Source organism: Dreissena polymorpha, chromosome 13, assembly GCF_020536995.1.
Source record: "Dreissena polymorpha isolate Duluth1 chromosome 13, UMN_Dpol_1.0, whole genome shotgun sequence".
NCBI classification, from domain to species: domain Eukaryota; kingdom Metazoa; phylum Mollusca; class Bivalvia; order Myida; family Dreissenidae; genus Dreissena; species Dreissena polymorpha.
In genome coordinates this window covers 33,305,301-33,324,139 of record NC_068367.1, presented here as the reverse complement: position 1 = coordinate 33,324,139, position 18,839 = coordinate 33,305,301, and the positions used below count along the sequence as shown (strand labels likewise).

Below are 18,839 nucleotides of genomic sequence, written 5' to 3'. Positions count from 1 at the left end.
AAAAATGCCTTTTCAATCGGTAGTTTGCCACAATCACTTAAACAAATTTAATATAACATCAATAATTAGTTACTTTCTCAACCTACATTCGGACTTTCGTTCAATCAGAGAAGTTTCATACCACATATGGTTAGCGTGTGGCTATGATATAAATTAGTGAAAACATCATTTTGAATGATAAATAATCATATTATAACGAAAAATTAACTTTTCTGAAAAAAATCACTATCAAATATATATATAACAAGGTATGCAACTCAAAATCACCCCAAAACGGGGTGCATCGCTTTGAACAGCCATATCTTCATCAATGGTGCAGCGATTTTCACGATCTCGGTCTTATTCAACGCAGAAATGAATTTCCTTTCTGGAAATGTATATTTCTTGCAATATTTTTACAAGTGCTGGGCCAACTTTTAAGAAATAACACGATACACAACTCGCACGACCCAGTTGACAATGATTATGCAGTCTTTATGAATGAAATCTCCAGTTGTAAAGACACACCTCCGCATTGGACCAATGAAATTACTCGTATGTTTAAAATGTCAGTTAGTTGAAATGTATGTAAACAAAGGTTTCAAACGGCGCTGGACAGTTAGTCTTCATGCATAATGTAACGACAAGAACGGTAATAATGTTTTTCATACGTTTTATTGAATTATGGTATCGAGCTACATGAACTTTGTAAGGAAGTTGCCCTTTACTCCGTGAAGATTTCAGGTCAGCACATAAGCGTATTCGAAGACGCAGCTATGACCTGTAAATAAACCGCACACTAACCGCAAACTGACCCGTGATACCTCGCGGGTTGAGATGCAATGAATTAAAGTGAGGCCACGCTTCCACTACTCTTTAAATATGAGAACATAGCCTTTAAGTATAAACGCTGTTGCCTCTGAAAATAAAAGGTGCACGCACAAACTGTATTGATGTCGAGATTGAGTGTAAAACTGTTCTATCTATTAAGCCTTTTCATTAGAGATAAAAATGTTTCATGCTGAACACGCAGTAAAACAGTGTTACAAAGACGCGGACATGTTTCCAATGTTCTGGTGGAATGCTCAAATCAGCCTATGGGATAAATTTAGTCTATTCATTCTAAACTATCCGCGGGAAGTTTTATTTGAATTTTATTGGACAGTTACAAAGGTCAGGTAAGGGGAAAAGCTTGCGTATACAGCTTTGCCGAATAAAGAATGGGGTTCGTCTTTGTGCAGTAAACGACCCTTTTGTCAATTCAGTCACAACATACATTCTCCATAAAATAGTGCATAATAAATTTATAGTTTTTATATAGTTGTATCATAAAAATAAATATTTACAATAATGCCACGTCTTTATTGTTTATTAAGTTCTTTTGACTTATTCAAAAATGTTAAATATATACTTATATATAGTTGAAAAAATATATATAAAGCGGAGTAACCCACTAGACGCACTATTTTAAGAGCAGGAGAGAGTTACTTTCACTTTCTCAAAGAAGTAAAAGTTAGCGATAAAAACAACAACGTAAAACAAACAATCAGCATTCGTTTAACATCTACCTATATGTAAGTATCTTCATTGCTTGTAACTTGTGTACAACATTTTGTTTTGAAATGAACTACCGAAATGTGGTTTATTAAGTAAAAATTTAAGTAAAAATACTAAAATCCGAAATGGCATTATCAAATAATCACGCTTTCATGGTTAGATATTGATAAAAGCATAACAAAAGCGAAATGGTTGAATAATTTGGAGAGTTATTTTGATATCGTTATATTTTGTTACATAACATGGATTTGTTTATAAAATCATAAGATACAAAGCTTCCATCTGGCCATTTTCCATTGAATCAGGCTTTTTCCGCTCCATTTTGGGAATACGCCACACTGGAATTTTGGGAAATTTGCGTCGTGAAAACCCCCATTTTGGGAAAAAAATATTCGCAAAATTGGCTCAATCGGGAAAAATTTTCGCATGTAAATAGTGTTTCTTATATTTCAAAGAAGCCGTTAACTGGTAAATAACGACTATTTTGATAACTTATTATTAAAATTTTACATAGTATCATGAACATCTGAGATAAGTGCAGGTGTTTTAATCTGACTTTTGGGAAAAGGCCTGGCCTTTTTTGAGGTGAAAAAAATCGTGCGAAGCGCCGGATTTTGAGGAAAATAAGGAAAGTCTTAAATAATCATTAACATATCCTCGAAGGCCCGAATTCCGTGGGGGTCGGAATTCCGGTGACATTTGTTTTTGTCTCGTATCGCGAGAGTTAAGATGACGTCACGCACGCGCAGTTCGATAAATATTGACAGATGCCAACGCAACTGTCACTTACGAAAAGACTTTCGAAATGAGACCAAAACATGTAACACTCCTGTATAATGTTTCTCACACCTTAATTTGTATGTTTTCTACTATTCCTAATTCATGGCCCCCTTTAAACCCCTTTATTTGGTCCCAAACTCGCTTTTAAACATGTGACAGTCCGTTTGCATTGTCGGCTGGAGTTGACTTGTAGAAGTAGACCGGAAGTTTTCGTTTTTTCAATTAGGCCAACCTATTTTTTCTATTAGGTTGCTGGTCGTATCCCTTAGACTACTTTTTTCTATTTTTTCAATTATATGCAATTAATTGCTGAATGTGAAGATCATGAAGAATAAACTGCTGGCACATATGAATTGTAAATAAGTTAACCTATTTATGTGTTTGACTGTTAAAAGAGTTATTTTAAAAGAATATTTATAAGTTGGAGCTCTAAGGAGGGGTGACACTTTACTCTGTTTGTGTTGTGATAAGGAAGAAAAAAACGAATGAAAATACAAATTCATAAACTAATTGTAAATAAGTTTATATATTTTGACTGTTATAAAAAAAAAAAGAATATTTCCAATTTTAAAAAAAAATACAGAAAAACTAACAAATAGCAGTTGCTTGGCCTAAATACACCATTAGGTTTGAGTAATTTCCCTTTGAATGACGTCACCGGAATTAGGTCCTCTCTAAAAAATGGCAGACAGCTTCGACCAGGGCTACTTTACGAAGCCGAATCTTATTTATTTAAGCACATATTTGCCAAATTCGGTTTGGTAAATGTAAATAGAGGATTTTTCCATCAAGGTATGTACACAATTTTGTGTTGGAAAATCGATTCTTACCCCCACGGAATTTGGTCCTTCGAGGATATTTTACAGTTTTTAAAACAAATTCAAGGCAACAGATAATTTAATTATGCAACACTTTCTATTTTCTACACCGGATCAGGTTAACTTATAAATTTTAAGGTAAAAAAAAAAAAAAAAAAATTTTTTTTTTTTTTTGGAATTGGGATTTTTTTTTTCAATTGGGAAAAAAACAACCAGATTTGCATTGGGAATGGGGCCGAATTTCGTACCCGTGGCATAGGGAGGAAAAAGCCTGTGAATCTATGGGTCCATTAAACAAATTTATTTAAAAAAAATAATATTTTTTTCATTCCCATTCAATAAAAAATGAACTGTTCTTTTTTTATGCCCCAGAAGGAGGGCATATAGTGATCGGACCGTCCGTCCGTCTGTTCTTCTGCCACACTTTGTGTTTAGGTTTCTCAAATTGCTCATGACTTCTATGTCCCTTGAGATATACCGTAATTACTCTATGTTTTCGGACACTTATAAATAATTAATTTTTTTTATGTCCGAAAATTTAGATACGAAAAATATTCAAAAATGACAGGTGTCCGAAAATTTAGAGACAAAAATTAAGGTGTCCGAAAATTATAATTATTTTGAGATAAATGCAATAAATCAATGTACAATAATTTTCTTGTGATTAACTCTTCTTTTTCTGCTGAAACAAATAAAAGCAACTGCACAGCTTTGCTAATTCTTGCCAGAAATGATATAGAACAAATACGTTCAAACAGAAAACATTCTGCTTCTTTAATAGGACTACACTGTTTCAAATGCTGTTGGGTAATTATTTTATACTGGTATACATGGTTATTTACCCAATTACACTTATGTAATGGTCCATTGCCCTCACGCTTGAATCTGCCAGGTTTTATGACCTTAATCCCATTGTAAAAATCCATGATCGAAGTGTCACAGGATAAGTGAAAACAGGGCCGAAGTCTTTAGAAAAGCGCGGTAAAATATACTGTCCGAAAATTAAGAGACATTTATTATGGACGAAAACTCCTATGTCCGAAAATTAAGAGTCACGAAAAATAATTATTTGTGCTAAAAAAGAGGGTTTTCGCAAACTTAGAATGTCAGAAAGCTTAGAGTAATTAAGGTAATCTTCATATTTAGTATGCATGTGTATATGGAAAAGGCCTTTCAATATGCACAAAAATTTTGACCCCTGTGACGTTGACCTTTAACTTAGGGTCCGTGTTTAGGTTTCGAAATCTGTGTTTAGGTTTCGAAAATGCTCATAACTTCTACATGTATGTCCCTTGAGATATAACCTTCATATTTGGTATGCATGTGTACATGTATATGAAGAAGGCCTTTCCATACGCATAAACATTTTTACCCCTGTGACCTTGACCATGAACTTAGGGTCCGCGTTTAGGTTTCGAAATCTGCGTTTAGGTTTCGAAAAATGCTTATAACTTCTATATCCCTTGAGATATAACCTTCATATTTGGTATGCATGTGTATATGGACAAGGCCTTTCAATACACACACACACATTTTTACCCCTGTGACCTTGACCTTGAACTTAGGGTCCGCCTTTAGGTTTTGAAATCTGCGTTTAGGTTTCAAAAAATGCTCATAACTTCTATCAAAGCGTTTTTAGGGGGCATTTGTCATACAATGGTGACAGCTCTTGTTTTTAAGTCAAATAATTATCATATCTTATCAAGGCCTTTTCCCATTTTTGTGAAAATTTGAGTTGCAAACTTCAGGGGTCTCGCTAGTGGGCAAAGTGGGCGATTTGTTCGCCCAGGGAATATTAATTTTGCACATTAATTTCATGAAGGCAAAGTAAAATCTCCCCCTTTAAATGATTTACTTTGTGCCAGACATTGACTGATTAAAATCAATTTGATGTGGAGAATTGGACACAGGAGAATTCTCAGCCATAAGTTGCTACATTTACAGGTCATGCAAAGTTGAACATTCAAATGAACAGTCTGGAGCTATAATTAAGAGTTCTTGCAATTGTTTATAGAGACGCCTTGATTAATTTCCTTGTGCTGGCTACAAATAACTATGCTTAAGCTAAGTTAAATGGCCCATTATAAAAACAATATTCAAGAATGATCAAATGGGAAGAGGTAACCTAGCACTTGCAATAAATATGGGACTCATTTACAGGTCACATTTGCAATCTCTGCTGTAAAATGAGATTTTAAATGACTTTTTAGTTTAAAACAAATATTTGTAACAAAATACAATGTATGAATTTGATATACCGTAATTTCTATACACAGACACTTCGGACACTTAAAAATAAAAAAATTTGTTCGTGTCCGAAAACTTAGATACGAAAAATACTCACAAAATACAGGTGTCCGAAAACTTAGAGTCAAAAATTAAAGTGTCCGAAAAAAGCGTCCATTGTATCAACGACTACCGGTAATAGCACGCGCTTGAAAAATACCATGCCATATAGTATAAATTACAGTTATATTTTTGCACTGCATTTTAAATAATTATGCCCCCCTTCGAAGAAGAAGGGTATTTTGTTTTGCACATGTCAGTCTGTTGGTCTGTCCGTCCGTCCACTAGATGGTTTCCAGATGATAACTCAAGAACGCTTAGGCCTAGGATTATGAAACTTCATAGGTACATTGATCATTACTGGCAGATGACCCCTATTGATTTTCAGGTCACTAGGTCAAAGGTCAAGGTCACAGTGACTCGAAATAGTAAATTGGTTTCCGGATGATAACTCAAGAATGCTTAGGCCTAGGATCATGAAACTTCATAGGTACATTGATCATGACTGGCAGATGACCCCTATTGATTTTCAGGTGGCTTGGTCAAAGGTCAAGGTCACAGTGACTCGAAACAGTAAAATGGTTTCCGGATGATAACTCAAGAATGCTTACGCCTAGGATCATGAAACTCAATAGGAACATTGATCATGAATGGCAGATGACCCCTATTGATTTTCAGGTCACTAGGTCAAAGGTCAAGGTCACAGTGACTCGAAATAGTAAATTGGTTTCCGGATGATAACTCAAGAATGCTTACGCCTAGGATCATGAAACTTCATAGGAACATTGATCATGACTGGCAAATGACCCCTATTGATTTTCAGGTCACTAGGTCAATGGTCAAGGTCACAGTGACTCAAAACAGTAAAATGGTTTTCTGATGATAACTCAAGAATAATTAGGTCTAGGATCATGAAACTTCATAGGTACATTACCATGACTGGCAGATGACCCCTATTGGTTTTCAGGTCACTAGGTAAAAGGTCAAGGTCACAGTGACAAAAACACATTCACACAATGGCTGCCACTACAACTGACAGCCCATATGCCGGGCACACATGTTTTACCATCAGCCCTTGTTTTAATTTGTGTGTCATCAAAAGCATTCAATTTCAATACCCCCAATACACCTAATGATGCCCTTATTATTTCTGAATATTCAATTATACAATTGTACAAAAAAATACGAAAAGCGGTTAATTTTAATACTGAAAACTTTTAAGTGTGATTTCAATTGCCCCAATTGTGGGGAGATCGGTTTTGGGATTGATGTGCTTCTTCTTCATCTATTTCGATCACGCCTACATTTAGACTGCAGGGGTGCTAGTTCCAGCCATATACTTCTCTAAGTGGTTTGTTTCCCTGCATTTTGGGGGATGTGGTAAGCTGTTTGCTCTATTTCTGCACAAAGGCATGATGGAGATGGCACAAGTTGAATTTTTATCCCCACGCCTTTTGAAAAGCGTGGGGATATTGTGGTGATCTCTGCCGTCCGTCTGTCTGTCTATCCGTCCGTCCTGGCCACTATCTCCTCCTTCACTATAAGCACTAGAACCTTAAAACGTACACACTTGGTATCTTTGAGCATATGTGCGACCCTGCACTATTTGGAATTTTGATCTGACCACAGCCACAGGGTCAAAAGTTATGGGGGTGGGGTCGGGTCAGAGATTTTTACTCATTTTTTTAATTTTATGTACTTTCGGAAAACCCGAAGTATTGTCATAGCCAGCTCATCGTCCGCGTCGTGCTAAGACCTTAACATTTTGTTAAGGTTTTGAAAATTGGCTCTAAAATCAAAGTGCTTCCAGGCTTTTTCCGCCCTATGCCACGGGTCCGAAATTCGGCCCCATTCCCAATGCAAATCTGGTTGTTTTTTTCCCAATTGAAAAAAAAAATTACCAATTCCAAAAAAACAAAAAAACAAAAAAAAAAAATATTTTTTTTAGCCTAAAAATATGTAAGTTAACCTGATCCGGTGTAGAAAATAGAAAGTATTGCATAATTAAATTATCTGTTGCCTTGAATTTGTTTTAAAAACTGTAAATTATGTTAATGATTATTCAAGACTTTCCTTATTTTCCTCAAAGTCCGGCGCTTCGTGCGATTTTTTTTCCACTCAAAAAAGGCCAGGCCTTTTCCCCAAATTCAAATTAAAAAACCTGCACTTATCACACATGTTCATAATATTTTGTAAAATTTTAATAATAAGTTATCAAAATAGTCGTTATTTACCAGTTAACGGCTTCTTTGAAATATAAGAAACACTATTTACATGCGATAATTTTTCCCAATTGAGCCAATTTTGCGATTATTTTTTTCCCCAAAATGGGTGTTTTCACGACGCGAAATTCCCAAAATTCCAGTGTGGCGTTTTCCCAAAATGGAGCGGAAAAAGCCTGGCTTCAGTCTACAACTTTGAAACTTCATATGTAGCTGCACCTTCATGAGTTCTACATCCCACACCCATTTTTGGGTCACTTGGTCAAAGGTCAAGGTCACTGTGACCTCTAAAAAAATAATTCTGACAAGCTTTCATTTATTCAAAACTGCACCCGCAGCCGAGCGTGGCACCCGTTATGCAGTGCTCTTGTTCATTCTTTGTCTGCTTCTGCTCCCAGCTTGGCCCATCTGTCTGCTTCATCATTTCCATTCATCCCGCAGTGGGAGGAGATACAGTAGATTACAATTGTTTACTTCTTATTTTGTAGTGCTGCTGTGAGGAGAGGCAGTTTGTTGGCTGTTGCTACTTCATGGACTGACAAAGCATTGTTAAGTAGACTATCTAGGAGTCTTGGTTTACTCTGCTTCTGATGGTGTTTGCAGCAAGGATAAAGGCTCCTGCATCAGGTCTGTAGTTTGTGCAGAAGAAACCTGATAGTTTTGCCTTTGCCTTGCCTGTCTGTATGGGTACTGCAGATAGGCTCCAGCTCTCCCTCTATTGAATGCCACTGTTGCTTACCCATATGTGTAGGCCCATATCCATGCTTCGTCTGGGGTCCTATCTCTTAGTATGGGCTTTCTTGCCCTGTTTTCGTGCTCGTCTTTTGTGGTGACATATGGTACTGTGTACTACAGATTGGTAAGATTCTAACCAATCTATGTCCATAAAATGCAAAACAGACTCTTAAAGTACTTGGTACGGTTTCGATTTTTTTACATGGATCACTTGCGCTAAATATGGACCATGCATGCTAAATAACATAAAAGTGTTACTTTTATACATAGTAGATGGCGTGGTGTTCTGATTGTATTCCTTTCCAATTTTTATGCACAGTGGCAACTTATTGCCTGAATATAGAAATCAGGTAACCCTTGTGCCTGAATTGTTATGCCCCCGGATCGAAAGATCGGGGGTATATTGTTTTTGGCCTGTCTGTCATTGTGTCAGGCAGTCATTGTGTGTGTCACAAAACTTTAACCTAGTTAAAGTTTTATAACTTTTGCAATATTGAAGATAGCAACTTCATCTTTGGCATTCATGTGTACCTCATGGAGCTGCACATTTTGAGTGGTGAAAAGTCAAGGTCAAGGTCATCCTTCAAGGTCAAAGGTCAAATATTTTTCGTTCTTAAAACTTTAACCTTCATAAAAGTTTGGTCATAACTTTTTGAATTTTGAAGATAGCAACTTGATATTTGGCATGCATGTGTATCTCATGGAGCTGCACATTTTGAGTGGCTAAAGGTCAAGGTCATCGTTCAAGGTCAGAGTACGCCTGTATCTAAATTTCCAATCATTATCTTTGTTTGCCTTTTTTAAGGTCTTGAGTAATTTAGCCATTTATATAAGACACATTAAATTAAGAAAAAATTGAACCCATTGTCAACTGTTGGTCTATGCCAATGGCATTCAGCACATCTTGAGGAAGGGCCCCTGATTATAAACATGCAGTATGTCTTTTTAACTTCTGTTTGTAAAATATCTTTCATATAACCTGTCCCTTTTGTATTGACAAATTACATCATAGTCATAGCTACACTTAGCTGAGATGCACTTAGCGCTATTTATTGTCCCCTACCGGTGAAACCGGAGGGGACTTATGGTTTACACTCAGTCTGTCTGTCACATTTTTCTGGATCCTGCGATAACTTTAAAAGTTCTTCATATTTTTTCCTGAAACTTGAAACATGAATAGATGGCAATATGGAGATTATGCACGTCATATCATTTTGTTCCTACGTCAAAAATTCTGGTTGCTATGGCAACAAATAATTTATTATTATTTTACTGACAATGGTGGAGTTTCACCGGTAGGGGACCATATTGCTTGGCAATCTCTTGTTGTATAACAGTAGCAATTGTTTAACAATGAACAATTATTTTTTATCAATTATTATTTAACATGATTTTTTTGTAAAATCATACATTTCATATTAAACATATTTATGCAATTTTGTCAAGATGAGCAGTTTAGTTTGTTAATTATACACTGCTATACAATACACAAAATAGAAAACCTTTATTTGGACTGAGTGACCTTATAGTGACAATCAAGGCAGCCCAAAACTGTATATGAACCTTAGCCTTTGGCGTCACGATTATATCAAAGGGCACAGTGACAGTTTTGTTTTCTAGTTCTTAAAGATAAAGGGTGAGTAAGTGAATGAAACGATATTCATTAGATATGTTTGCCTTACATTGAATTTTGATGTAATTATGACATTATCTGTTCATTTCAGATTCTTAACTGCTGAGTGTGGGTGTAATCAGTGGAAAGTTTGAACAGATTCACTCTGTATCAATACCACTGAACCACATAAAGGACACGGACACCGAACTGAGTGCATCATTATAAACCTTTATCAGGATGGGATGGTGGTACCTCACCATACACATGATGATAGCTGTCAAAGCAAGTACAGTACTTGATCAAGGAATAGTGTGCATGTTACAGTGTATTGATAGTAGTATATTTAGCTTTGTAAAAAGCATTTTATGTGTATCTGCATGTACATTGTGTATGGATAAAATCTGATAAAATATTTACTGTGCCAATAATCAAATACTACAATGTTAAAATGATCTACGATGTTAATTCATAACTGCTCAGTATTAATTGTGAATTAAAAATTAGCTGTTATTATGAACTGAAAAGTAGCTGTGTTATTGTCAACTGAAAAGTAGCAGTTTTATTTTGAACTAAAAAGTAGCAGTGTTGTTATGAACTGAAAAGTAGCAGTGTTATTATGAACTGAAAAGTAGCAGTGTTATTGCTTAGTATATTGAGGGTCACTCAATATTAATGAATTTCAATTCTGTATATTAATGCTGTGGCTATGAACAAGATGTCGTTCAATGACAATGACACTGAGACACTGTTGTTACCAGCTGGCAAACAAAAATCATCTATGCCGTACAGCAATACGGAGTATGAAGATGATTGTGACATAGGAAACCTTCAGTCCAGGCCAAGTCCTGTTCATCAACAGATGCACAGTGGCCCAACTAGAGAGGACAAAGGCGAATCTATATTGACATGCTCAGGAAGCCATATTGTTGTGGAAGATGCCCACGGTGGACTCGGAAGCAGCACAACGTGAGTACATGTTTTTGTCCCATCAACAGGTTTACATAATGTCGAAATAAATCCCATGGAATAAATTGTGTATCATTCTTTGAAATTTGGGCTAAATGCATTTGTGAAAAGTTTTGTACTAGATTAGCATGTGCAGTCTGAGTAGACTAATCAAGGAGGATTCTTTCCGCTTTTGATGGCATATTTGTTTCAAGAAAGACTCTTCTTAGCAAAAATCAAGTTTAGGTGAAAAGTGTCGTCCATTATAAGCCAGTGGGGACTTATTCGGCTAATCTAGCACTTCACTCTATGCACATGCTGTAAGCTCAGTTTTCAAAGAACAAGGCTCAATTGATTCTTTTTTTTATATTTCACCATTGCACAGGGAAAGCTGTCACATGCAGACTAATATGGTGATATTGGGTTTATTTCATTATGTCATGTGTTGTTTATCTTTTTATTAAAGGCACTTTCGATCAGTTATTTTAAAAATAAAGACACCATTTTTGAAAAATGATGGGAGACATAGAATATTAGGTAAATGTACTAAACCTTTTGTTTCACTTTTTCTATGTCCTGCTAAAGAGACTTAAATTCCACTCTTGCATAGTATTTTGAAAGGTAATTACTTGCTGGATCCTGACTGAATATTCACAGGGTGACCCCAGTCACATCATTAAGGTCTATTTAATAGGGGTATTTCACTACGACCTGATTCCCCACGATTTGTCCCGATTTCCAATATTTTGAGGTCGGGGACATTCGTAGCTCAATCGGCGAAAGTCCTAACTCATTTGTAGCTAGTTGTGGGCCAGTTGTAAGTGATTCCTGCAACTTGTGAACTCCTGAAAAATCGTGGCCAGATTTTAAACCTGTTTAAAATTTGGCCAGGACCTCCAAGACTGAATTTAATCGCAGTTGACTCGTAACAGCGTTGTAGTGCGTTCTTGGGCATCGTAATGGATTCGTAGGTAATTCGTTACTCAATCAGGAAATCGGTGATCACGTGATCTGTCTACGAATCAGCTAAGACGTTGGCAAGACTCACGAGTTCGTCCCCGAGTTAGTTGCAAGCCCGCTAAGATTCTCGCGATTTAGTTACGAAACAGTTACGATTTTTGGAGAAAGGGTGTGGTATATAAAATGGGGTGTGATTTTTCCGCGGATCGGCTTGTCCAGGGTCATTTCCGCAATTCGCGTAAATTCGAAAAAAATGGTTGAAAGTACGACCGAATCTGAGGGTGTATTTGATTAGCGGCCTGGGAAACCTCTCCGCATATTACACTGGTATATTGTCTTAGCATTTTTTTGAAACGAGCGTTGGCTGTCGTTTCCCAATCTTCCAATAAAAATCGGTCTTTAAAAATGTGTTTCATATTTCTTTTCTGATTCGATTGCAAATGGCGACTTTGTGAAGCGTTAATGAAGACGAACGAACGAATCTCACAAAATCTCGGAGATTTAACAACTATTGAAAAACAAATTTAAATGGGAAAGGGAAGAAACAACAGTGGATATAAATCAGAAAGCAATACCACTTTCTGAATGGGTACGGAAGATCTACTGTCTTGGTAAGGCTGAAGTCATATTCTATTCTTGTGAAAAAATATTGAACTACTTAAACTGTGGTAAATTGTAGTTAGTTAAAACTTGTAACATTGTTGACCTTATGTAGAATATAAAGGCATTGAGCTCAAAGTAAAAAGATTGTCGTCATCGTTCACAGGTATCGGAACACTCGTTGATTTTGATCACAATTAATACTGGTGACTTTGCATAACATGTTTTAAAAGGGATTTTAAAAAGATTTTCATAGAAAAAATCTTGTTGATAAGTTTAAGATGGTGTTTATTAAAAAAATCTGTTTTAAGGTTTGTCATTGCGTAATGCACGCGATTTGGGTAGTCAAAATCAGTCTTCAGAATTTTCCTCCCCTCAGACTTCACCTCAATCACACCCCTGCTAAACAGAGCTTCTCATTTTGTTCAGTCATGCAGTTGTTAGGGCTTTGTATGAATAACACGTAATTTGTTTATAATCAATAATGGCAAGAAGAGGCAAGGGCAGGGGGAGATCAGTAAGAATACAATCGAAATAGAAAGCACAAAAAATCCTCCGAAAGGAGCAACTCTGACTCCTATGGATTTTGAAGATCAAGATGTGGAACTAGATGTTGCAGATTCAGAGACCTGTGGTGCAACCGGTAAATACAACAGCTGCTCTTCGTCGAACTTCCATTTTTGCTTTGCCGCCAAAAAAGGAACGGAGGCCTCCCAGTGGGCATCAAACATTGTGCGAACGTTGCTGCAACTTAATATTTAGGTAGCAACGTAGGCAAGCATTACCAAACATTGCCACAACGTTGCATACAAAACATTACCGGACGTCTGGGTAATGTTTTGTATGCAACGTTGTGGCAACATAATATTTAGGTCGCAACGTCGGCAACCATTACCGAACATTGCCACAACGTTGCATACAAAACATTACCTGGACGTTTCATCAAACGTTGCAGCTTGGTTGTCACAATGGTGTATATGAAAATTTTCCTGACGTTTTTTTCCAATGTTGCTGCAACGTTGTATTTAGGTTGCATTCGAACATTGCAGTTTGGTTGTCACAATGTTGTATATGAAAGTTTTCCCGACATTTTTTTCCAACGTTGCTGCAACGTTGTATTTAGGTTGCATTGGAACTTTAGAGTTTGGTTGTACCAATGGTCTATATGAAAGTTTTCACGACGTTTTTTTCAAACGTTGCTGCAACGTTGTATTTAGGTTGCATTCAAACATTGCAGTTTGGTTGTCACAATGGTGTAAATGAAAGTTTTCCAGACGTTTTTTTTCCAACGTTGTATTTAGGTTGCATTCAAACGTTGCAGTTTGGTTGTCACAATGGTGTATATGAAAGTTTTCACGACGTTTTTTTCCAAACGTTGCTGCAACGTTGTATTAAGGTTGCATTCAAAGGTAGTATTTTTTAATCCTTTTTTTTAAATAATATAAAAAAATAAAAATCAACAAACTATTTACTGCCAACCGCTCTTTCGAGTATTATCGGCAGATATGCACACTGTCAAGTCCGTTTCTTAGAAAGAACCAGTACTTGGTGTCTAAAGAGGAGATAATAAAACGCTGCCCGAGTAGGAATCGTACTTTATAATAATACAGTTTATGCATACAGTCCAACCTGCCCGAGCGACCGCCTGTTAATAGCGACCAACAGTCAATAACGACCACACCGATTTCCTCCCGAACGATTTCACTATATATTAAACCTGCGAATAAAGCCCACCTGCGAACAAAGACCGCCCTTTTACATTCCCAAAAGACCTTTTTGATAGCTTACAACGACCACTGCAATCATAGAAATCAACGATTTCGCAACTTTAAAAAAACAAAATGGCCGCCATGATGCTGTGAAGTCACATGATACACATCTTACCAGTGGACTTGTTGGTCGCTATGGAGATATTGGCAAGTGACAGTTTATTGCTCTAGATAGCAGTTGTTTGTTTATTTAACACGCATTGCTAATTATTATTCGCCTGCTTCTTTTATGAATTTGACTGTTTGTCAAAAGTGTAAAAAGTTGCCTTTGTATTTAAGTGACTCGCGATTAAAGAACTAATGGCCGAAAATATCAAAGACAGGCTTGGGGCTTTCATCAACTCATTGCGGAAATTAACGGTTTCATATCAATTACGATGCCTTAGTAAAAACATTTTGATAGTCATTCCCTTCTTAAATTCTCCGTAAAAAGTCGTGAATAGATTATAGATAAGTAAATTTTCAGTTCATTATAACTATCATGGCTTCCAAGCGTAAGTTCTGACGTTGGAAGAACGCGTTAAGGTCATTATTTTGTAAGTCAAAGGACGCAGTTGTAGACAAGTGGCTCAAAGTGATCTTGGTGTAGACAAAAATCAAATCCAAAACATTCTGAATTACATGCATATATACGTGTATGTCAATAGTTATTTATACATGTATATGATTAATGAAATAAATAATAAAAACATAAGCGAATGGAAACAATAAATATAAAAACAAAACTGTGTTTTCAATCCTTTTATTTCATTATACATGCAAAAGTATTCAAACATTTATACAAAAGAGCACATTCATAAATAAGCTACCTGTTAAAAAACTACTAGCATATTTTGCAAAGTTTCAATCGACCCTGGGAATAAAGACCACCTGTGAACAAAGACCACATCGACCAAATCCCTTGAATGGTCTTTATTGACAGGTTAGACTGTAGCATCAATGAAAATGTCCCCCCATCCAAGCCTGGGTGATGGATGGGGGTCATTTTTTAAGTGAAGCCGGAGGCTGAGCATATTTAATTTAGCATGTTTCCCAAACTGCTTTACCACTGCATCGCTGTTCAAAAAACGTGAAAAACGTGAAACGGGCATTTGCTGCTCCGTATATAACCATATGTAAACCCCGTCGCGCTCATAATTCAAAGCATAAATATTTGTTGCCGCAAGACATGAAACAAGGGTGGGCTAAACAAAAATCTCCTGTATTACATCTTTAAGTACCCAATATTAAAGGGTGGGTAAATAAATATGCTTAGCCTCCGGCTTCACTTAAATAATGACCCCCATCCATCACCCAGGCTTGGATGGGGGGACATTATTTTTCGTAAAGCCTTCAGCTTTTCGCATATTTAATTTAGCATATTCAAAGTAAGGCAACAAAATAAAACAAAACACATCAACTTCATAGACCATAATTATTTTGTAGAACATTAATCAAAACATACACATGTTCATCCATAACATCATAATTATTGTACTTGTAAGCATCACTTAATACCAAAACATGTCTCATATTATAGTCACAACACATGTTCTCAATATATGCATACAATAAGAAACACTATTATACTTCAAGTACAACATATTCAGTATCACAAAACATCAAAAACATGTGCTTTCATGTTTATATCAAAATTCACAGTTAATTTCCTCCATAAACGGTTATACCACACAGTTATATAATCCATTTTCAAAACCACTGAATAAACAATATTTAATACCCTAAATATCATTTATTTCTTAAAAACTGCATCCATAAATGACACATCCTTCTTGTTAAGTACTGATCTATGGTAAAATTTAAAGAAATTCCCATCAGATTTCCAACCAGCAGTGTACGTCTAGAATATTTTTCAAAGAACAATTACCCTGAAATGCTGCAGATGTTGAGGCAGACCGGTACGAGTGTGCTTTAAATACAGTGACATCAATACCAGCCATTTCCAAAACACATTTTAACCACCTAGCTAGTGTGCTCAAGGTTACAGCCAAAAAAGTAACATACGAAACAAATACTGAGAATTTAATCTTAAAGGCTTAGTTACCTTAATATACTGTTTTAATGTATGGTAAACACAAACTCGTTCATCCATAAAATGTTCCAACTTCAAACTAAAATTATTACTTTTCCCAATTTTTGAAGATTTCAGAAGATTTGGAAAATAGAACTCTGCATAACTTTTATAAACCTTCATATAGTTCAAATTCAATGATTTCAAGGTCTGTGCCCTTGGCGCCATTGCCAAAGCAATTAAAGCAATCAACTTTAGGGTTAACATTTTTAAACTTAAATCTTCTAAAGGAAACCATGATGATAGTAAACTCAAAACTACTGTCACATCCCATGTGAATTTATACTTTGGTAAAGGTGGCTTCTTAACAAAAACTCCCTTCATAAAACGACTAATTAATGTCGGATTCGAACACCACTTATTTCCAAGGATCATAAGAGTCTGAAGTAACATCGATTTGTGGGTATTTATCACTGAATAAGACTTCTTGTCTTTGAACAACGAGTATAAATAAGAAATTACCGTAACCTCAGACGTTTTATCGGCACAATTACCTGTCCTATCACACCAAAGAACCCATCGTTTCCATGCCAACTGATATTGTTTGGAGGTACCTTCTCTCCAAGATTTAATGATAATGTCTGTAACTTCTTTCTGAAGGCCTTGGTCTTGTAAACATCGGCCGATAATTGCACTGCGGCCATGGTCATCTTCTTTCCAAGTGGGTGTACTGTTCCATCGTGTGCGAGAGACAACAAGTTCCTGTGTCGTGGTAACCTGATAGGAATAGACATCAAAAGATCTAACACCAAAGGAAACCAAAACTGTGATCGCCACAAAGGCAAGATCAAAATAGCTCTTTTCACCTTATCTTGAGTTAGTTTATTCACCACCTTGCCAATCAAGGAGAAAGGTGGGAATAAATACGGTTCAAAACCTGTCCATATAAACGAGAAAGCATCATTTTTGAAACTACCTGGAGACGGACCATAGGTAACATATTTATCAATCTGAAAGTTTAATCTAGATGCAAACATATCTATATCTGGTGTAAAACAGTCTAAACAGACTCTTTGAAAAACATCTTTTTTCAACATCCACTCATTTGATCCCGTAAAATTTCGAGAATAAAAGTCAGCTTGATGATTTTCTGAACCTTTAATATAAGAAGCTGATATATATATATTTCTATCCAAGCACCAGGTCCATATTTCAAATGCTAACTCATTCAAAAGGAAAGAGGTCATACCTCCCATATCATTGATATATGCTACAGCAGAAACATTGTCTGAACATACATGAATGTGTGAATCGGTAATATTTTTGTTCAAGGATGTAATACATGTACCAAAGAAAATGGCTTGAAGCTCAAGATAGTTTATTTGATTCTGAGCTTCATCTCTTGACCAACGACCATTAACATAACATTTTGTGTCCTTATCAAAACAAGACCAACCACTCAAACTTGCATCTGTTTGGCATGTAATGTCAACCTTTTTTGGCCTAATTGCTTTCCCATTCTCGCTTATGACATTTTGAATCCACCAATTTACTTCTAAAATACTTTTATCATCCAAAGTAATTTTATTATCATAATTCATATTATGACCTAAACCTGAAATTTTACATTTTTCTAAATTTCTGTAATGCAAAGGTGCTTCTAATACAGCAAAAAATGCATTTATCAGTAATCCAATAAAAGAAGCTAACTCTCTGACTACAATTCGTTCTGCTTTCAACAACAATGTTGCTTTAAGAAGGATCTTTTGTACTTTTTCTTCTGTCAAGAAAACTTTGTATTGAACTGAATCTAAAATAAAACCAAAAAACACAATTTTTTGTGTTGGCACTAAAACAGATTTCTTTTCATTGAAAGTATAACCCAAGGATTCTAATGTTGTACAAATTGTATGTGCATTTTCACCACACACTTTGTCGTTTTGATTCATAGTCAAAGAATCATCAATATAATAACTACATCTAATATTACAAGACCTGAACCACGCATAAATTGGCTTTAAAAGCTTTGTAAACAACCTGGGAGCTGCACTATATCCGAAAGGTAAACAAACAAATGCATACAAAACAGTCCTCCAACAAAATTTAAGATATTTGTGAAAATCTGTATGTACTGGTATAGAAAAATATGCATCTTTCAGGTCTACAGAGCAAAAAAAATCATTCTCTTGAACAAGGTCCAACACCACTTTAAAATGTTCTTGTTTAAAATGTTCATAACATACGTGTTTATTTAATTTCTTTAAGTTAATAATTGGTCGAAATTTATTATTTGGCTTTTTTACCACAAAAATATTGGAAATAAATTGATTTACTTCATTATCAGATTTGATAATTGCTCCTTTTGACAACAACTCAGAAATGTCATTATCAATAATTTCCATGGTTTCTTTGTTAAATTTTATTTCTTTAGGTATATAAAATTGTCTCGGTTCTGTTTCAAATTCCAATTTATAGCCCTGAACGCTTTCTAAAATCCAAGGGTCATTTGTAAATTGTTTCCATACATTCAAACAGTGTTTTAATTTACCTACCGTTCTTAGT

General features: G+C 35.7%; 1 protein-coding gene across 2 annotated transcripts in view; it reads left to right on the top strand.

Moving 5' to 3' along the window:
- The first annotated feature begins 1,401 nt into the window (after positions 1-1,401).
- Positions 1,402-18,839, top strand: part of LOC127855460 (proton-coupled amino acid transporter 4-like) — a 45,445-nt gene continuing 28,007 nt past the window's right edge. The window contains exons 1-3 of one of the 2 annotated variants that reach the window (XM_052391041.1): positions 1,402-1,553; positions 8,131-8,269; positions 10,102-10,958. In XM_052391041.1, the coding sequence (XP_052247001.1) occupies positions 10,699-10,958 (260 nt within the window). In that variant the 5' untranslated portion in view covers positions 1,402-1,553; positions 8,131-8,269; positions 10,102-10,698. The remainder of the gene's footprint in view (positions 1,554-8,130; positions 8,270-10,101; positions 10,959-18,839) is intronic. The other variant, XM_052391042.1, reaches the window with a different exon arrangement.